Source organism: Telopea speciosissima, chromosome 2 (assembly GCF_018873765.1).
Source record: "Telopea speciosissima isolate NSW1024214 ecotype Mountain lineage chromosome 2, Tspe_v1, whole genome shotgun sequence".
NCBI classification, from domain to species: Eukaryota; Viridiplantae; Streptophyta; class Magnoliopsida; order Proteales; family Proteaceae; genus Telopea; species Telopea speciosissima.
The window spans coordinates 13,835,724-13,854,589 of record NC_057917.1 but is presented as its reverse complement, the minus strand read 5'-3'; the positions used below and the strand labels follow the sequence as shown (position 1 = coordinate 13,854,589).

General features: G+C 38.5%; 1 protein-coding gene across 1 annotated transcript; it reads right to left on the bottom strand.

The window, feature by feature from the left end:
• Positions 1-1,436: 1,436 nt before the first annotated feature.
• LOC122651470 (ABC transporter B family member 1) lies at positions 1,437-9,300 on the bottom strand. The gene is made up of 11 exons (XM_043844865.1): positions 9,216-9,300; positions 7,161-7,779; positions 7,003-7,057; positions 6,741-6,916; positions 6,444-6,644; positions 5,940-6,199; positions 5,533-5,849; positions 5,177-5,400; positions 3,824-4,197; positions 3,006-3,720; positions 1,437-2,920 (listed from the first exon to the last, which is right to left on the bottom strand). Exons 2-11 carry the CDS (start codon positions 7,611-7,613, stop codon positions 1,622-1,624), a joined length of 4,074 nt encoding a protein of 1,357 aa, XP_043700800.1. The 5' UTR covers positions 7,614-7,779; positions 9,216-9,300; the 3' UTR covers positions 1,437-1,621.
• Between the last annotated feature and the right edge of the window lie 9,566 nt (positions 9,301-18,866).

Here is an 18,866-nt window from a genome sequence, read left to right as displayed (position 1 = left end):
AGGTGTTTTGTTTTGCATTTGATAGGTCCATTTCAACTGTTGGATAGAGAGGACATAGATTAGATTAACCGCGTGTCAAATTTTAGATTTTAATTCAATCAAATAAACAGTTTTGTATTAACACACATCCCATATATGTCCATGCATCTGCACTAGTACTCTAGATGTTATTGTGCACTCCCAATTGAGTATAAGCAAACTGTTCAAATTAATAAAAACATACAGATGGATGACTAATTTGTCTTGTGATTTTCAAAAACATCACCTTCTATTGTTACACGATAACAACCCCCCCCCCCTCCCCACCAAAAAAAAAAAAAAAAAAATCAATTTTTGTATCATTTTTTTCCCCCAATCAACATGGTCGGTCTGGTTGTTTTTGGTTTGTGCCGATTTCCAAAACCCAAAACCGAATCCAACCGATAAGTCACAGTGAGGATTGGGGATTTGAATTCTTCAAAAGGAAAATGAGCTCTAAAAAACTTCCAGATCTAAGAGTTAGATTGTAAACCTTATTGAATCCTTCAGAAGATACCTGTGGAGCTACTCTTTTTTTTTCGTGAAATCTGTGGGGCTACTCCCTTTGTACAAGTTTTGGTCTTACTGCCATTTCCCTGAATTGGATCAGTTAGGGATGGACCACTACAGTACTTTGAACAAAGCATCAATTGCGTATGCCCAAATCCAGAGTATCCCAAACAAGGGCCCACTTCTGTCTATCCTTACTTCTTACTTGTCCGGACCCTGGACCCTACTTGATCTTTAAATCCTGATAGCCATTGTTGTGGAAACCACATGGTCATATATCATCATCTGGTATATGTCGCCTTCTGTGGAATGATTGGATACATTGCAATGTGGAGGGGGCCTACTGAAGCACAAAGAGAGAACAAATATCATTTTAAGACAAATCCTCCACACGATTATAACTTGGGACACCAGACATTGCTTATTACAATCATCCTCATCTTTCCTACAGAGACAGAAACATCAAATGCACGAGGGGTGCCCTTTTCTTAATTCATCAATGGCCTTACTCAGACAGTTTTCCTTCACCCACGGTCAAAAGAAAATCCCTTGGCTGAGAGTTTGGATGGTGTGCTCAGGTATCAAGAAACAGTAATATTTATGACTTCGTACTATAGGGGTAGAACATTTATGACTCTAGATGGGTGTACTTTTCCTTCACCCATGGTGGAAGAAAACTTTCTCTTATTACTTTTGATATTCATATTCGATTATTCAATTGGAATCGATATGGAATCAATCATAATCGCCTTAAACTCATTTTTTAAGGAAAACAAAACTGTCTGATACGGGCTGTTCTGTGCCGATTTTGAAGGTGATCGATACCCGATACGATGTCGTGCACTAAAGCCATGCTCCCACTTCCTTCCCAACACACCCCCCCCTAAAAAACAAAAAACAAATTGTTTATGGAAATAATAAGACATATATTTAATTAAAACAAGGGGGAAAACTTATATTACACATATTCCATATTTTACCCAATTAGGCAAGAAATAACAAAAAAGGGAAAGAGAAAGAGGGAGGGGGGGGGGGGGGAGGAACTAGGAAGGCATCCAATTTACTCAAATACTAGCCTCATTTGGGTTGAGAACTACTCAACCTTTTGGTCCTCTCTAGGACTGGTATTAGTGGTATACGAAGTAGAGCCTGATGTCATTCCCATTGTGATTGCCTGCCCATGAGAAAACCTCTGCAGCTGTATCATTCTTGCATAACACCCATCAGGGTTATGTTTCAAGAGATGAGAGTGTGACCCTTGCTCTGCTACCTTCCCATCATCTATCACTGCTATCACATGAGCATTCCTTATTGTCGATAGCCTATGTGCCACAATAATGGTTGTCTTCCCTGAGCAAGCTCTCTCCAAAGCCTCTTGTACACACCTCTCAGACTCTGCATCTAATGCACTTGTTGCCTCATCAAGCAACATCACCTCTGCTTTCCTCACAAACCCACGAGCTATAGCAATCCTCTGCCTCTGCCCACCAGACAATTGGACACCCCTTTCTCCAACCCAAGTCCGGTATCCATCCGGCAGAGCTGATATGAACTTGTGGGCATTTGCCAGTGTTGCAGCCTCAATGATCTCTGTCTCAGTTGCAGTCTCACGCCCATATGCAATGTTGTCATATATGGTTGCAGCAAAGAGGCAAGGCTCTTGAGGCACCATTGCCATGTGTTGTCTTAGTGACTTGAGATTGTATTTCCGAATGTCTTTCCCATCGATCAATATACGTCCAGATGATGGCTCATAGAATCTTTGTATTAGTGCTATGACAGAGCTCTTACCACACCCACTTGGTCCAACAAGGGCTAGTGTCTTGCCTGCACGGGCACGCAATGTGAGGTCTCGGAAGATTTGTGCATCAGGGCGAGATGGGTAGGCAAAATCAACGTGTTTGAATTCGACTTCTCCTCGTAGTCTGTCAGGAACAGGAGCTGCATCAGGTTCATCAGGTTCAATTTCAGTCTTGCGATCAAGAAGATCGAAGACAGACCGCATTGCACGACCTCCCTTAATGAAGTCAGGAGCTAGAGTCAGTGTCTCAGCCGCACCATTTGCAGACACCATGAGAACCATGAAGACTCTGATTGTCTTGGAGAAATCAGAGATGCCATGTTTTACAAGCCAGGAGGCATACCATAGTCCAAGTGCATAGGAGGCATAAAGTGAGAATTGGGCTACGCCAAAGCCGCTTCCGGCAATTTGGCCTTTCCAAAAGCAGCGTCGCAATGGTGTCTCAAGGTTTGAGGAGAAAAGGCCAACAATCTTTGCCTCTGAATTGAAGGCAGCAACTGTTCTGACATTCCCCACAGCCTCACCAGCAAGCTGTGTAGCCTTGGAATGAGCAGCTTCTAAGTCACCGGAGAAGCCTGTCATGAACATTTTCTGCAACAGAACAGTTTCGTTTAGAATTAGATCCTCACAAATGATGTGATGGGAGGCACAATTAGAAGTTTAGAATACAACAAACCTGCAGAACTGTGGCAGCAACAACAACAGGGAATACAGCAATAAGGACGAGAGCCAGACGCCATTGTAAGACAAATCCTGCAGTACAAGCAACAAGCATGAGGGCTGAGTTCTGCATAATCACAGAAATTCTGTCTCCAATTGCTGATCGAACATTGTTGGCATCAAGTGCCAACCTGGCTGCAATCCTAGCACTCTCATTCTCTTCACGGTCAAACCATGCCATTTCATTTTTCAGTACAGCTGCAAGCATCTTCTCTCTCACCCGCTTAGTAAGGTTCTCTCCCACAACATCCCAGAAGAAATGTTGTAGAGTATTGAAGAGAAGGGCTGCTGATGAGACCCCAATCAGAAGATAGCAGTACTTTCCGATCTCACGAATCATATAGGCATGATCTGGGTTGTAGTAGATACTAAGGACAGCACTGAGTACATAAGCAAAGAAGGCACTTAGTGAGCCACACACAACAGAGCCAACAGATCCAAGGAGGGCGTAGGCCCATTCAGGAGAGTTCATCTTGGCAAGTCGCCAGAAGGAGCTGGCCTGTTCTTTGAATGCAAGCTTCTCAAGCCTGTAATTGGGAAGTGACCCATCAAGGGAGAGGCTAAAGTCTGAGGTGGAGAAGTCAGAGAGTCGCCGTGAATATGGTGATCGACCATATGATGAGTTCCGGCCAATTATCGGAGAGCTTACTGAGTTTCTGGCACTAGAAGGCCTAAGCCACAAAGAAGTGAAGAACAATGTCATGAAGAGTTCAAAATTATTTTGCTTTAAGAAAATTAAAAGAAGAGCTTATAGTAGTTATAGGGAAGGGATACCTGGCACTGCTTTTCCTAGCATTGTTAAGTGCAGTTTCATGTGCCATCTCTTGCATGCGGATGAGCTTGGCGAAGACACCATTTTCACCTTTGGCCATGAGCTCATCATGTGTCCCAATCTCAGAGACACTCCCCTGCTGAAGGACAGCAACAAGGTCAGCCTTGCGGATGGTGGAGAGACGGTGGGCAATGACAAGAGTTGTCCTCCCGATCATGAACCGGTCCAGAGCCTCCTGAACCAGCTTCTCTGATTCTGAGTCCAGTGCACTTGTTGCCTCGTCCAAAAGCAGGATTGCTGGGTTCTTCAGCATTGCTCTTGCTATGGCTATCCTCTGTTTCTGACCTCCTGAGAGCTGCAAACCCCTCTCTCCCACCTGCCATTTTCAACCACATTAGACAAATAAGATCATATTTTGGTATCATTCCGTAACACTCTCTATCCTCCCTGACATGTGAGTCCTTGTGCATACAAACCGTGAGACACCCCCTCCTATGCTCCAATTGGTTTGGTGCAAGAGATTCCATCCCACACCAGCATCATGTTGATCCCCTGCCTTTATTTCATTCACTCCCAATGGTACCAAACCAATCTTTTCCCACTAATTTCATTTTTGTTTTCTATTTAATCAGGGTAATTCATCATTTATACCCATAATTTCTTCTACTACCATTTCTTTTAGGTTTTTTTTTTTTTTTTTTTTTTTTTGAAATTTATAGCTTGCAATCTCTACTGCTATCGGATCCTAAGTATTTCATTTTTTTTTCCTAATTAGTATAATAATAATTTTTTTTTTTTATGAAATAATAATAATTATTTTTATTATATCATTACTGTTATAAATATTCTTTTTTCTTGAAGGGTGTGTACTAGACTGCAATATGTTTACTTCTGCAGCACAGTTTCTTTATTTCATATAGTCAGCAAGTTCACTTGGAAGAATAAGACCATGTTTAGTTCTGCACATGTGGTGTTGTTGACTGAAAACCCATGTGACCTTTTATTTTATCCGAAGACCAAACACTCCCCAGATTTGCTTTTAAAATAAAATTAATTAATCAAAATAAATTCAAATAAAGTTGGGTTCTAGTAGTTGACCAGATGAACCATATGAAATAAATTATAAGATGAACATGAATTCTAATTTCTACCCCACTTGTTGATTCCAACTCAATGCAGCTCCCCTGGAGCTACGATCCAATTTCCTGAATCCGAAAAAGAAAATAAGATAAAGAAGGTGATCTAGTAACTTTTTTTTTAAACTTTAGGACCTTGAACTGTTGAAATGTTGAGCTCAATCTAAATTCTTAATTATGGACCCTGAACACTGGAGCAATGGAAGATGATGCCCGCACCTGAGTATCATAGCCTTCGGGAAGTTTTACGATGAAAGAGTGGGCATTAGCGACTCTTGCAGCTTCTTCGATCTCAACCAGGTTGGCATCTGGCCTGCCCAAGAGTATGTTTTCTTTAATGGTGGTCGCAAACAGAGCAGGCTCTTGGCTAACCAGACCAATCTGTTGCCTCAGCCATCGCAGTTTCAGTGTCTTTATGTTGTGCCCATCTAGCAGAATTTCTCCTGCAAATTTTCATTTTAACAGAAACTGTTAATACACTGCAACTTTTAATCCAGCCCCCATGGAGTTCTTAAACACCCTTAGCAGGACTAGCTTAATAAATTTGGACATGAAAATGCAGATAGATTAATTACCTGAAGTGGGATCATAGAATCTTTCAATGAGGGAGACAACAGTGCTCTTACCAGAGCCACTGCTCCCAACCAAGGCTATGGTCTTCCCAGCAGGGACATTCAGAGAGAAGTTGCAGAGAATTGGTACATCAGGCCTAGATGGGTAGGAGAAATCAACATTCTTAAGCTCAACTTGGCCTGTAACAGAATCCAATTCCAAACCCGATTCGCAGTTCCGGTCGACGCTCGGTTTGTGGTCAATAATACGGTAGATCTTTGCAGCTGCAACTTTGGCCTTTGCGAATGCTGCCATGCTTGGAGCAGATTGTCCCAAAGCCCTGAGAATTTGAGAATGAATCCAAAGTGGGGTTTAGCCATGAATAAGTCATGAGATGAAAGGGAGAATTACTGGCTTGAAAAATACTTACAGTCCACCTATCATAACAGAGAACATGGTGGCTATGGCGAGACCTCCATTAGTGTAGTGATGCCTGACGAGGTATCCTCCATACCAAAGCAGAAGAGCATAGCAGCAGAAAACAGTGAAGTATGTGGCACCCAATCCCAACCCTTTGGCAAGCCCAGTCTTGTAACCGATCCTCTGAGCCACACGCAAGGCTGACGAGTAAGCCTGTAAAGCTCTTGATTCACCAACGAATGATAGAACTGTCCTGACTTGAACGATTGTCTGCACTTTGGCTTTACAGATCAGTCACACGAGTCACACCCAAAACACAAGAACAGAGTAAAGGAGGAAAGGAAGAGAAATACTACAAAAATCCTTCAATTTCCTTTCTTGGTAAAGATTCCCTCCATTTTCATACAATCTTCCCCTGACCCCTCTTCCCAATTGTAGAAACCAAGAAGAAAGGGCCAATGAATCCAAACACACGGAGAAAAAAAGGAAGTTTTTTTTTTGGGGTGTCTTGTACCTGTTCTGCAATGTTCCCTGCTTTAGACAGAGATTCTTGGCTCTTGGAAGAGAGCTTGGCCAATGCAGTGGTGTGGATACCTCCGATCAAAGCAATGAGAGGAACCACAGCGAGCGTGACTAGGGCTAATTGCCACACAGCAGTGAAACCCACAACGAATCCAGACACAAACGTTGCCAGGTAATGTAAAAAGTTACCCAACTGCAGAAACACAAAGGAACCAATCCAGTGACTAGTTCATTCATGGCTGAATTGAAAAGCAAGAGAAAAACTTGACTTTAATGGGTTTTCCTTTACCTTCTCACTAATGGCATCTTGTACCATCACTGCGTCTGTGTTAATGGCGAAAACAACATCGGAGGTGCGAACCTCTGTATCAAAGAACTGCACATCTTGGTTCAGAGCAGCTTCCAAGTACTTGATCCTCATCCTTGTCGATTGACGCTCTCCCGTCCACATCCAACACGATATCTCTGCAATTAATTTGGTTTTTTTTATAAAAAAAAACAGATTGAAACAGAGGAATTAAAAGACAAATGGAAGAACAACATTTCCTTACCAGCCCAGGAAGACGCCCAAATCGCAGCTCCCACCACAAGAAAGTAGAAAGCGTACTGCAAATTCACAGAGAAAGCAAAATTGTTCATTTCGTCTCTGTAAAAAGCCACATAAAGATGTTCTACCTTTACTTAATGAACTCGATTCTCCAGTCCTCACCTTCACGACTTCCTGGGTCATCTTATCAATGTTGTTGGCGTTTGAACCAAATGAATTCACGAGATCCGCGAAGAACCGGAGAAAAATCGGCAAGGAGCAGCCATGAACAATGGCTCCAATCGTTCCAATGGCCATCAAAACATAATCCAACCTATCTGCAAATCTGAACAGCTCCTTGAATCCCACCGAGGGAAGAGGCGAACTGGGCTTCTCCCCTCCATCTTTGTTCCCTTCAGAAGTTTCCATTCCTCCTCTCCCACCACCTCTGTGGTCACTAGCTTTGTCAACTCCTCTCTCTACCTTCCCAACAGCTTCATTAGGTTCTACTCTTATGTGGGTTCCTTCCCCTTCTGCTTTAAATCCCCCATCCTCAGCCGACACGAGCTCGAGCCCCTGCATTTCAGACCATCTCCACTGCTCAATCGTCTTTATCTCTTCAGAATCTTGTGACATTTCAAAATTCTCGCTTTACAAAACAAAAACCCCTTTTGCTTTAATCCTTCTCTCTCTCTCTCTCTTTCTCTTTCTTTTATTCTTTTCTCTATTTAATTTCTTTACTTTCTTTTCTCGTCGTTCCACTTCTTCAGAGGCAAAAACTGTTTTAATCCTTACAGTTCTTCTGTGAATAACAGAGAGAAAAGGACAGATGATGAGATGAGAGTTGAGAAAGAAATAGAGATTCTTGTTTTAATCTCTTTCTCTCTTACATTATAAGACAAAGGAGGAGAAGTAGAGGAAACTTTTCCCCGACAAAAGAACACAGTGAGTGTGAAAACTTGAGAATGGTTGTTTTGACCAAAGAAAACAGAGTCTCTAAGAAATTTTAAATAAAAACCCTTCAAGTGTATTAAATAACTGTCAATTTCAATCTTCCAGTTTTAGCTTTCTCTGCAAGTTAAACCCTTAAAGCCTAGGAAATTCATGCATTACATCCCACCCCACCATACCATAACCATGTCCTCACCCTCACCTTCTCTCTCTTTCTCTCTCCTTTAAATCCGGCCGTTACATTTTCAATTTTTCCAATTTTTTTTCTTTATAATGAGTGAGTGAGAGAGAAGATTTTTTTTTTTCTGATAAAAATTTACAGTGTTTACGCGGGAAATCGGAGCATGCCATTAATTTACTATCTTTGTAGCAGTAAAGAACTCAAGTAAAACTTCCACTATTTTGTCAGGATCTCTCTGCAAGATTAAGAATTGTACATTATAAATGGGTTTTTATTAAATTATTATTGACCAAAGAGTAAAGACTCTCCCATGATTTTTTTTTTTTATTTTTTTTTTTTTAAGACTCTCCCATGATCGAATAAGAAGAACTGAAGAAGGTGGGAAATTCCTATAGTTTGTCAGGGACACCACCAGCAAGATCTCGCCCAATATCTTCACTATTTCTTGTCTGAAAAATAGTGGAAATCTTCTCCACTTTCAATTCCAATCCCAAGTTGGGTCAAAACCCACTAATAAAAACCTTTGAAAGTGGAGTGATTCAAGGATTCCAAAATGTTCTTCTACCCTCAAAGTCAGATAAACTCATGGCTTAATAAAAAATTTGCAGGTTTCAGATCTATCCATCTTCTTTTCACACTTTCACTACCGATTTTTTGATTTTTCAATTGTAAATGAAGAAGATTATTCAAAACAAAGTGAACAGATTCTCCTCCGACCCAAAACCCATTGTCCTAATCATCCGTCGGCGATGATCGTACAGACTTAAACTAAAAAAACTAAAAACTGAAGATGAACATGCTTCACATTTGGACTTTGGAGTGATCTGAAGATTCTGAAACAAGAAGTTTACTTTATTCACGCCTTTGCAGTTTAAAACTCTTAAACTCCAGCTCTGCTCTGACTTCAGATTCAGTTTAAAAAAAAAGAAAGACTTGTAAGAAAGAGATCTGCCATCGTTTGGATTATTTATAATTGTAGTTTTAAATTCTGAAATCAAAATCATAGAGAGGCTGTAAGTCTGTAACTGTAAGAACGAAAAGGGGAAAAAGAAGGAAAGGAAAATTAATTTGGAGGGTATTTATTATTTCTATTTTCCATTTCTTACCGTACACTGCAGTCTCTCTGCCATTCCTCTCGCTTTCTTTCCACGCGTTTTGGGCAACTTTCTTCCTTCGGATCAAAAACAAGTTACAGACTTACAGGTGTGCTCGAACAGAAGAACATTCATTTGCAGGTATATTTACGTCAATGCCACTGCTGCAAGTTAAATGACTATATTACCCTTGCATTAACCAAAATTTTTTTAGGGACAAACAACACTAACCAGTGTTGCATGCGCCCAAGCACAGCCTCGCGCGAGATGATCGGTGCATTCCTACTCTCCTAGTTCTTTCCGCCTTTTGGGAGGTGCGCGACTGTACATGGGTGCAGTACACACCGAGGTGCAACACCGGTTAGCGTTCATTTTTCCTTTTTTATTTATATAACGAATAACCCAGCCCATTTTTTTTTTTTTATGTGTTGCCGGGGTAAACTTAGATCCATGTAAAACCATGGTTTTAGTTCATGGTATCGAAATGTGTATTGGCCAGTTTTGAAACAGATATAATATCGATATGTATCGATCAGTATCAATCAAATATCGGTCGAATCAACCAAAAAGGGGGAAAATCCTCTGCAATGCCTTCATCTTGCGGTAGCTTGCAGTTCAGACCTGAGAGCTTGACACGTGAAAAATGCGACATCCAACGGTGCCGAGCTCGACAAGAAAGAAAAAAAAAATTGGATCAATTGAGCTCACACCGTTGGATGAAGCATCTTCCACGTGTCGAACTCCCAGACCCAAACTGCGAGGCACCGCAAGATGAAGGCAGAGGATTTTAATCCCAAAAAGATGCTTATTTTTTGAATTTTTTATCAATACCAATGATATGAACATATCAGATAGCCAATAGTGATATAACTAACACCTAAAACCATGTGTGAAACCCCACAATTCACATAGACCAGGAAAGAATGATGCCCATAAGAACTATAGACCACTTTGAATTGATCAATCGAGTGGATTCAAGGGTAAGGGTATCAATTTGGGACGAGAACCAAGAACCGTCTCACTAAAATTAAGTATCAGATCGTCCTATTAATAAACGAGAGAGTATTAGGTTTGGTACCTAAAATAAATAGGACAAGATGATTCTGGCATGAAATTCCCAATTGTACCATGACCAAAAATATTGTGTAGGTATTAAGTGGAACTGGAACTATCAATACCCTTTGAAAAAAGTAAGTATATTTCAGGGTCATGTGTTCAAGTTTTTTTATTGTAGTTTGATGTATTTGGTGATATTTTCTCTTATGGAGGTTTCAATTAATGAGCCTTATTATTTCAGTTTTCTATAAATTTGTTTAGCGATGACATTAAAACCATATATGAGTTTCCTTATTTGGTCATTACTAATTCTTAGTTGTTATTTTGAAAAACTTACATGTGATGTTAGGGAATTTGAAGAAGTAAACCCATGAAATTCATCATAGTTAAGTGACTCTCTAAAATAAGGTCTCTTTCGATCTCACACCAGTGAAAAAGATTATAAAACTAATAATGGAACCATTTCGTTAAGAACCATTTAAGTTCTTTTTCCTTTTCTATAATACACTTGTGGTTCCATATCAACCCTTTTCAACTGGGATTGAGATTGTCTGCGGCCTGGGGTTGAGCGGCCATCGTGTTGCACTCAATTCATAGGTCGCCACATGGATTTCATGCTGATTCAATGGTTGATAGACGAGCTCCTCGACGACTTGGCATTTTTGAATTTTCAACAGCAATTTTGAATTTTGATTTGAGCTCGCTACCAACCATTGGATTGGCATGGAATCCATGTGGTGGCATGTGAGTTGAGCGCAACACGATGGCTACTCAACCCCAGGCCACAGACGAGCTCAATCCTTCCACTTGAGCTATTTCCTTTATTAGGGTTAGCTAGGACATAATTGTGCTCTCCTCCCAGGGGATCACGATGACCATCAGATCATCAATCGGGATTTGTGCCATACGAATGGCATATATAGATCATCTGATTCAGATCTAAGAGACTACAACTGATGTTTTGAACTTTAAAACTAGGTTTGTAAGTTAAGACTATAATTGTCAATTCACAAGAGGCAAGGCAAAACAAAGAATGAGGTCTGGTCAAATTGTACCCTACTTGACTGGACAGAGGGAGGGGGTGCCTTAAGGTTAGGGGTCCCATCAATTTGGAGGGGAGTTGATAATTAAAGTCAACAGACAAGGGAAGAAAAATGGTGTCCTTCTTGATGAATTTTCACAAACACCCAATGAGGCCGTTGGAATTAGGTGTAAAGGTCAGGAGAGATAAATTGAAAGAAAGAAAGAGAGATTGATGGGTTCAGTAGTAGTAGTAGGACTTTTATAATTAAATCAAATTAAATAAGTGGTAATTAGGTTAATCATCAATGTTTATTATATCTGTTACTTATTTTGATGGCAAATAATCTGCCAAACTTTAGGGTACTTTAAAGCAACTTGGAATAAGTCAAAAGCTCTCTCTCTCTCTCAAATAGAGTAATAAATAGTAATGAAACACTCAATGGCCACTCAAAACTACCAAAGTTTTCTTCTAAAAAAGTGAAGCATGTGACACTCATTATGCCATTCCATTGTCTTTTCTCTAATTATACAAATAAAAATGTATTATTATGGTATCTATTCAAACAAAACAAGATCATAATTAATAATGTTAATCTAATCTCTTAATAAATAATCGATTAGTTTATTAATTAGTTTGTGGTCTTATTATGTGCCCCTCATATGTAACCTTAATCAAGAGCATTTTGTAATCATGGGGTCCACACAGATATACAGATGTCAGTGGATAACAGCTTGATGTCATTAAGATGTTTTATGGGTTAAATCACCACCCTCTTCTTTCTTTTTTTTTTTGGGTAGAAGGTTAAATCACCACTAGGGCACAAAATAAAAATGCCAAAAGTTTGTTTTAGAATGGCACGAACTTGATAAGCATATTAGGGTGACCCTTTAGAAACAGGTAGAAACTAAACCCAAACCGACCAAATGGGCCGACCCAACCTGACTGAAAAAATCGAGATTGGGCCGATACTAACCCGATAAGAAACTGAAATCAACCCCTCCCCCACAAAAAAAGAAAATTTTCATTAATTTCCTTATGTATACATTTAAAATTGAAACCAGACTCGACCAAACCTAATAATGTCTCAAATACAAATTTGATAACAAAAATCTGATAAGAAACTGGACCAAAATCGAATTTTCTTAATGGTTTGGTTTCGACTTGGCTCAATAACAAATCAAAACCGATTCACCCTGATTGAAATTGAACTAAATCGACTGATAGACACCCTTACTAGGGTTGGATTAAATACATGTCAAATTTTAAGGCATAATGCAATCTACCATTTGTTATATTGGCATGCATTCTTCTATTTTTCAACCGTCCATGTATGCTTATGCACCCTTACGTAGTCCCTAGGTTTCTAGAGCATTATTTTTTCACTTAATAAGCAAATTTTGTTTTGGTTGAAACTTGAAACATAATTTGAGTCCCATTTGATTTTCAATGTGACACAAACTTAGCCCCCCTCCCTCTCCTCCCCCCCCCCCCCCCCAAAGAAAAAAAAATCATTCCACGTGTTCTCCAATAACCTAATTCTAAAAGGGGAGAGGGTTGGGTATGCTGCAAGCTTTCAATAAGCTAGAGGCATACACCAATCACAGGACTGGACACTGAAGGACAAAGGAGTCTTTTCCAAAAGGGGAGGAGAGATGATGACACATGTTGCACACCCTCGTAGCGTGCCCAATCTTTTCCCTTCTAAAAGTTGTGGATATCTTCTCTTCTACAAAAGAAGATGCCATCAAAGGGAAAATTGATGTTAGCCAGTCCCTTTTATTTTGCTTTTTTTTTTTTAAAAAAAAAAAATATCAAATCTTATTCATCAAAATGTGAAGTACACATCATGTCAAGCTACAAGCCTCCAACAATCATAGAGTGGAATTTAGCCAAATTGTCATCCACATATTTACAATGTTTCTCATAGAATTTTAGGAATGAGCATAACAATTGGACAAATCTGAATTGTTGAGCACGAAGAAACCATAGATTTAATGCATGATATTGGAATGGGTATGGACATGTTCTAATACCAATATTGATATATACCAATTCACTGTTGGCAGTATCAGTCAAATTGGATGATTTTGCCCCCAAGATTTTAATACTTATTTTTATTATTTTACCCCCAAAACCATGGTAATACTAATCTGTTATTGGCTACTCATCGATATTTGTATTGGTCGATACCGATTCCTATAACCTTGGAAGAAACACCATTAATACATTAGTTGTCTATGGGGTTATAATTCATTCAAATTGTTCACCTTGTGTTGCACTTTTACCCTTATATTTTGGAGAAGGTTTCTCTTCATGCCAGGTGAAGGAAAAGTTGCATCAATGGTTGTCAATACCTGCCCTTATTCAAGAATGGTTGAAAATATCTCCCACTGTTGTGTGATAACCTATGGACACCATTTGAACCCCTCGGTCAAAGGATTCTCCCTTGAATGTGGGTGAAGAAAAACTCGCAGTTATTTTTAATGGGTTCATCTTGTTATCACCAAAATGGTGACATGATAAGTTGTAACCTTCTTTTGATAATTACCCTTTGTCTTATACCCAAAAAATATTTAGGTCAAATGTTCTCTGTGTTAGGGTGCAGACTACGCCCAGACACATGGGGTGAGCGAAATGGCCACCCTGCCCCCCTAAATGGCAGGCCCATGTGTCTGGGCGCAGGCTACGCTGCAACACAAAGAACATCAGCCCAAATATTTAATACAAGGATTCAAAAGATTTTCAAATAATTTGAAAATGACTTGTCATATAACCCCCATTGTTGTGTGAAATGATATAATTTACTCTCATTGAAAAAAAAATTTCTCAATTTTAATAATCCAAAATTTTGGGAGGGTTTATGTTTTTTTTCTTTGCTTTATTTTACAATTAAAAGAGTTGGATCAAACTATTGCACACAAAGTAGAGGAGTGGGTCTAGTTTCTCAACAAAATTTAGGCTCCACTTGACTTGTACAACTACCCTGGATTTGCATCGGCTCACCAAAAGATCTTCCTTCCTTCCTTGGGACCAAAGATTTAAAATTGAATCTTATTTTCATCCTTTTTATATTTTCAAAAGTTTAAAGCTTAAAATGGGTGTAACCTAATGCAAGCCCCACTTAAGCCCCCACTTTCGCTGGATCTCATTAGGGGTGTCAAGCTTAAGGTCTCTGCTCAGTTGCTTCCAATACAGAAACATTATAAGGCTTTCTCAATACTACCACTTCCTCTGCACATGCTGTCTTCTCCCCCATGGCCCATGACACCTTTCCTCCTCTCTCCGTGTGGGCATCTCCCCAAGATTTGTTATATAAAAAAATTATTATACGAAGATTTATTTGGAATCTCTAATTCCAATTAAGATTTTAAATTCCACTAATTGTTGGTCAAATTGAATTAAATCAAGTATATAGATCTGATGATGTCATGCATATTTCTCTTAAATTAAAAGGGAGTGTCTAGTAATGAATGATTACCACTTCCAATTCGCGGGCACTTTCAATTCCTCTAATAGGGGGGAGTGGACTTCACCTTGGCCAGTGTTTTCGGGAAGAGGGTAGGGTGGTCATTTTTGCCCCTATATGAGGAATTGGAGGGGCAGCGAATTGGAGGGGACAACGACTCGTCTAGTAACACCTCTATAGTATATTTCGAACTTGGCACCTTCTTTTAATTATCCATTGTTTTGTTCTCATAAGTTTTTGGGTATAAAAGGGTTTTCAAAAAAAAATGAAAGTAAGATATCATTATGTCATTATCATGCATGCACATTTTTTAAGTATACACATGAAATGATAGTATTTACTCCATTTGAAAAAAAATTTATGTTATACTAAGAAAACCACAAAAGTAAGATTACAAATTATTTGACACCGTGAGAAATGTCAATAAAATAATCCCTTCAAGAGATTTTCTTAAGCAATACTTGGATCGTCAATGTGCATTAAAGATCTAAAGCCAATATAAAACTGGTTAGATCATTTATCTTTGGATTCTAAGAAAATATATCCGCACCCAATGTTTAAAAACCTAGAATCCAACATAGGACTGGCCTCCATTCCAATCGGGTTGGAATTAGTTCAGAATCGATCAGAACTCTAAAAAATGGAATTGAGAAGAAATAAAGAAGACACAAATTTATAATTTTTTGGCGAAAAGACTTGTAGATCTTGTTACAAGCTATAAGTTTCATTGATTTTCTGCTATTTTACTAACTAAAAGAAAGGGGAAAATGTGTATCCAAGTGCATTATTGACCGATTGAAAAAAGGGTTTCATAAATCATAAATAATCAGAACCTAGATTTCTACCCAAAAAAAACAATGAAAAAAGAACCTAGATTAATATTTTTATCAGTATTTTTTATTTTAAATATAAGTATAGGATTCCATGAGGGATGCTTAGTCCGACCAAAAAAAAAGGTAAAATTCCTTTATTTTTTCAATTTTTAATTCAGTCATTGTTAAGATATACCTATCTTTATCTCAAAACCAGCAGATTTTACTATTTTCGATCTAATTTTTGAAATCATGTCCACTTCAACATATCCACATGGACCAAATCTCCCAGTTATTTAAGCCAACTAGTTTTGGGCTCTTTACCAAAGCTTGAGAGTTGAGATATTCCTTTTGTCTTTTTTACCCCTAAAGCTAGATGATATGATCCTAATAAAGATGTTTTCTCCCTCCCCACCCAACAAAAAAACAAAAAGTGATAAATATTTGGATTAGGTTTGGAATAAATATATTAATATGCCTCTTTCGTAGATGTTGAAAATTCAAAATGCTCTTGGCTGTCCCCAAATTCTCATCCAAGCAAAATGATAAAAAGGGGTTGAAGAGATTCCTTTTCACCATGGGTGGAGGGAAACTCGATCATTTTTATTGGAATGAAAATAATGAAAAAATTATAACGATCATAGTAAAAATGGAGAAATAAATAAAATTTCGGAGATGATTCTCTGAGCAAGTAGTATAGAGGAGTTCACCAATGAGGTGTAGCAAAATGATATTGTATATCACAGGGCACTGAGGTCATTTCATGTGAGGGGGAGAGATATAGACACAAAGGGTGCTAGTGTACCCTGCCATTCAGAAAACGTTTTCCCATTAGTGTTTACCTCTCTTTTATCTTTTACCTTAGATTTGAATGCATTTGGATCCTTTTGAGTGACACATCAGATTTGAATGCATTTGGACCCTACATGCCACATTTTTTTTTTTTTGGCAAAGATACATGCCACATTAAGAGAAGGTAAAAAGCATCATAGGTTTTTTTTTTATTAGTTACATCTTGTGTTTTTTTTTTTTGGGGTAAGAGGGTTAGTTACATCTTCAATTGCCTTTCATTGAGATACCTTCTGATTCTTTTCCTCAACCTTGAAGAAGGCATGTAGGGTTCATCCCTAGATTGTTGCAGGGGATCCAAACTTGATTTCAATGTGTTCATTATGTAACCATAACTCGTAGGCCACCTGAGTTATGGCCAACGAGTAAAAATTAATTAGACAAGTAATCATTGCCCGGTCGCGTGGCCCTCTGTACTTGCGTGAGGGGCTAATGAGAACATACACAAGGGCATCAATATGGATATGATTTTTTTTATTTTAAGGGGGTTGGGGTGATAATTTCATATACTCCTATGCCTGGATGCACTCTCCACACGACTAGGCAACATTCTTTTTCCAAATAAAAAAATTATATTTGATTTATTTCTCCTTATTATGGTTTAGAAGAAAAAAAAACTTTAGATTACAGTTTCTAAACTCTTAATTAGCAGTTTAATTAAGAACAACAAAACTAAAATGAAGATTTTAAAAGTGAGGGTTTTAAGCATTAAACAGTTATTAGAAATGTAGAACTTTTCACTAGGGAGGTAATTGTTGTTTTCATTAGGAACTATTGAGTCCAACTACCATAGGTTAAAGGAACAAAAATAGTTAAGAATGATGAATTATTTATGAAATGAATGGGGGTGAAAAGGGGTGTTGTAACTTAATTATAAATTGAATTCAGAAACATAAAAGGTAGTGGAGAAAAATAAAAGACATGGCCATATGATATTCCTTTAATCTATTAAAGTTGACCTCTCTCTCTCTCTCACATACACAGGGTGGATGGAAGGGGACTAATGACAAAAAGATTGTGCTGTGTTTAATGATGAATGATTATTGTGATTTGGTGGTAGTGGAGGAAGTAAAGTTGTGAGTGACTTCTAAGTTCTAACCACTTGTGATCTTCTATTAAGATGAGAAGAGAAAAAGAAAGAGAAAAAAAAAAAAAAGGCCCATGATCTTTTTGTCCTATTCATTCTTTACTTAAAATTTGATTACAAGCAAATAAGATTTGATTCTCTTCTTTATCTTTTGTTTCCCTTTTATATTTCTTTGTTAATTATATAGTTTATATATATATATATAGATTTCTCCTGTAAAGAAGGGCAACAAAGAAAGAAAAAATTGCATTACATGACACTTCACTTTAAGGGATGCAAACCCATTTTGGTTGGACACATGGAGAGGAGGAAGAAAGGAAAGCAATAGAGCCAAATAGAGAGATGGGAAAGGGGAAAGGAAGGACTATCACTATATACTCTATAGGGTTAGGGAGGCTTTGGTGTTGCTTTTGTGGGTTTTTGGTAAAGCATTGGGTGGACGGTGGCGGGGCCATGGTGGGGGCACATATAGAGAGAGACACACACACACACACATGAAAGGTGAGAAAGCTTTCACTTTTTGGACTTGGATGATGGGGAAAACAAAATTCTTTCTTTTACGTTAAAGGGCTATAAGCTATAGAATAGTGACATGTTATCTATAAAATAGCTAAACTTGGTAAACTGCTTTGCCTAGTGACTGACCTCTCTTTTTTTTTTTCCTTTGGTTTTTTAGGTCATGTTTGGTTAGGACTCAATTCTTGTTCCCTAGGGTCATGTTTAGCTAGGAGGATAGCACCTATAAGTGGAGTGAAGTGGACAAAGAAGGGAGAAGTGGAATGAAGTGAAGCTTAAGAGAGAAAGTGGGGTTTTTAGCTAGTGGTATAGTGGAGTGCACCAATGAGATGAAACGATTTCATACATGTAGGGTAGAATAGAAGGGTCAGTCACATCGGGTATATGAGTGTGGTGTGTGTTGTGTATATCCATCATCTTACGGTCTTAAAAATCGGTTAACCTTTTGGGATTGGTGTGTATGATTGTATGATTACACTTTCATCAAAAAAGAATAGAAGGGTCAGTTAATTTGAGGGGGGAGCGGGAGAGAGTAATAGTGTACCCTCTGCTGTCAACTCAGATAGTCTTTTCCCAAAGTTTAAATAATGTGTTTGGTTTGATAATGAAGTTTAAATCAAGTTGTATTGAAGGTAGAAAAATGTGTTTCTCCTCCCACCCCTCTAAATTGATATTTTTAGTGGGATTCGCTATGTAGTGGAAAATAGCGATGAATCTTTTGGATCAAGCATTATCACATAAATTAAGACTAGTACAACAATAACTTTGCCTTATCCCAACTATAAATGGGATCAGGTAATAGATTCTATTTCTACAATCAGCTCTATTCAAAGTCGTACAAGATTTCAGTCTC

What these genes read in the sequence shown, in the direction of transcription:
- LOC122651470 (XM_043844865.1), bottom strand. Translation starts at nt 7,613, where the DNA reads ATGTCACAAGATTCTGAAGAGATAAAGACGATTGAGCAGTGGAGATGG. An exon ending in CAGGGAACATTGCAGAACAG is followed by an intron (nt 6,200 to 6,443) that starts GTACAAGACACC and finishes GCCAAAGTGCAG; the next exon opens with ACAATCGTTCAAGTCAGGAC. An exon ending in TCTGTTATGATAGGTGGACT is followed by an intron (nt 5,850 to 5,939) that starts GTAAGTATTTTT and finishes TCAAATTCTCAG; the next exon opens with GGCTTTGGGACAATCTGCTC.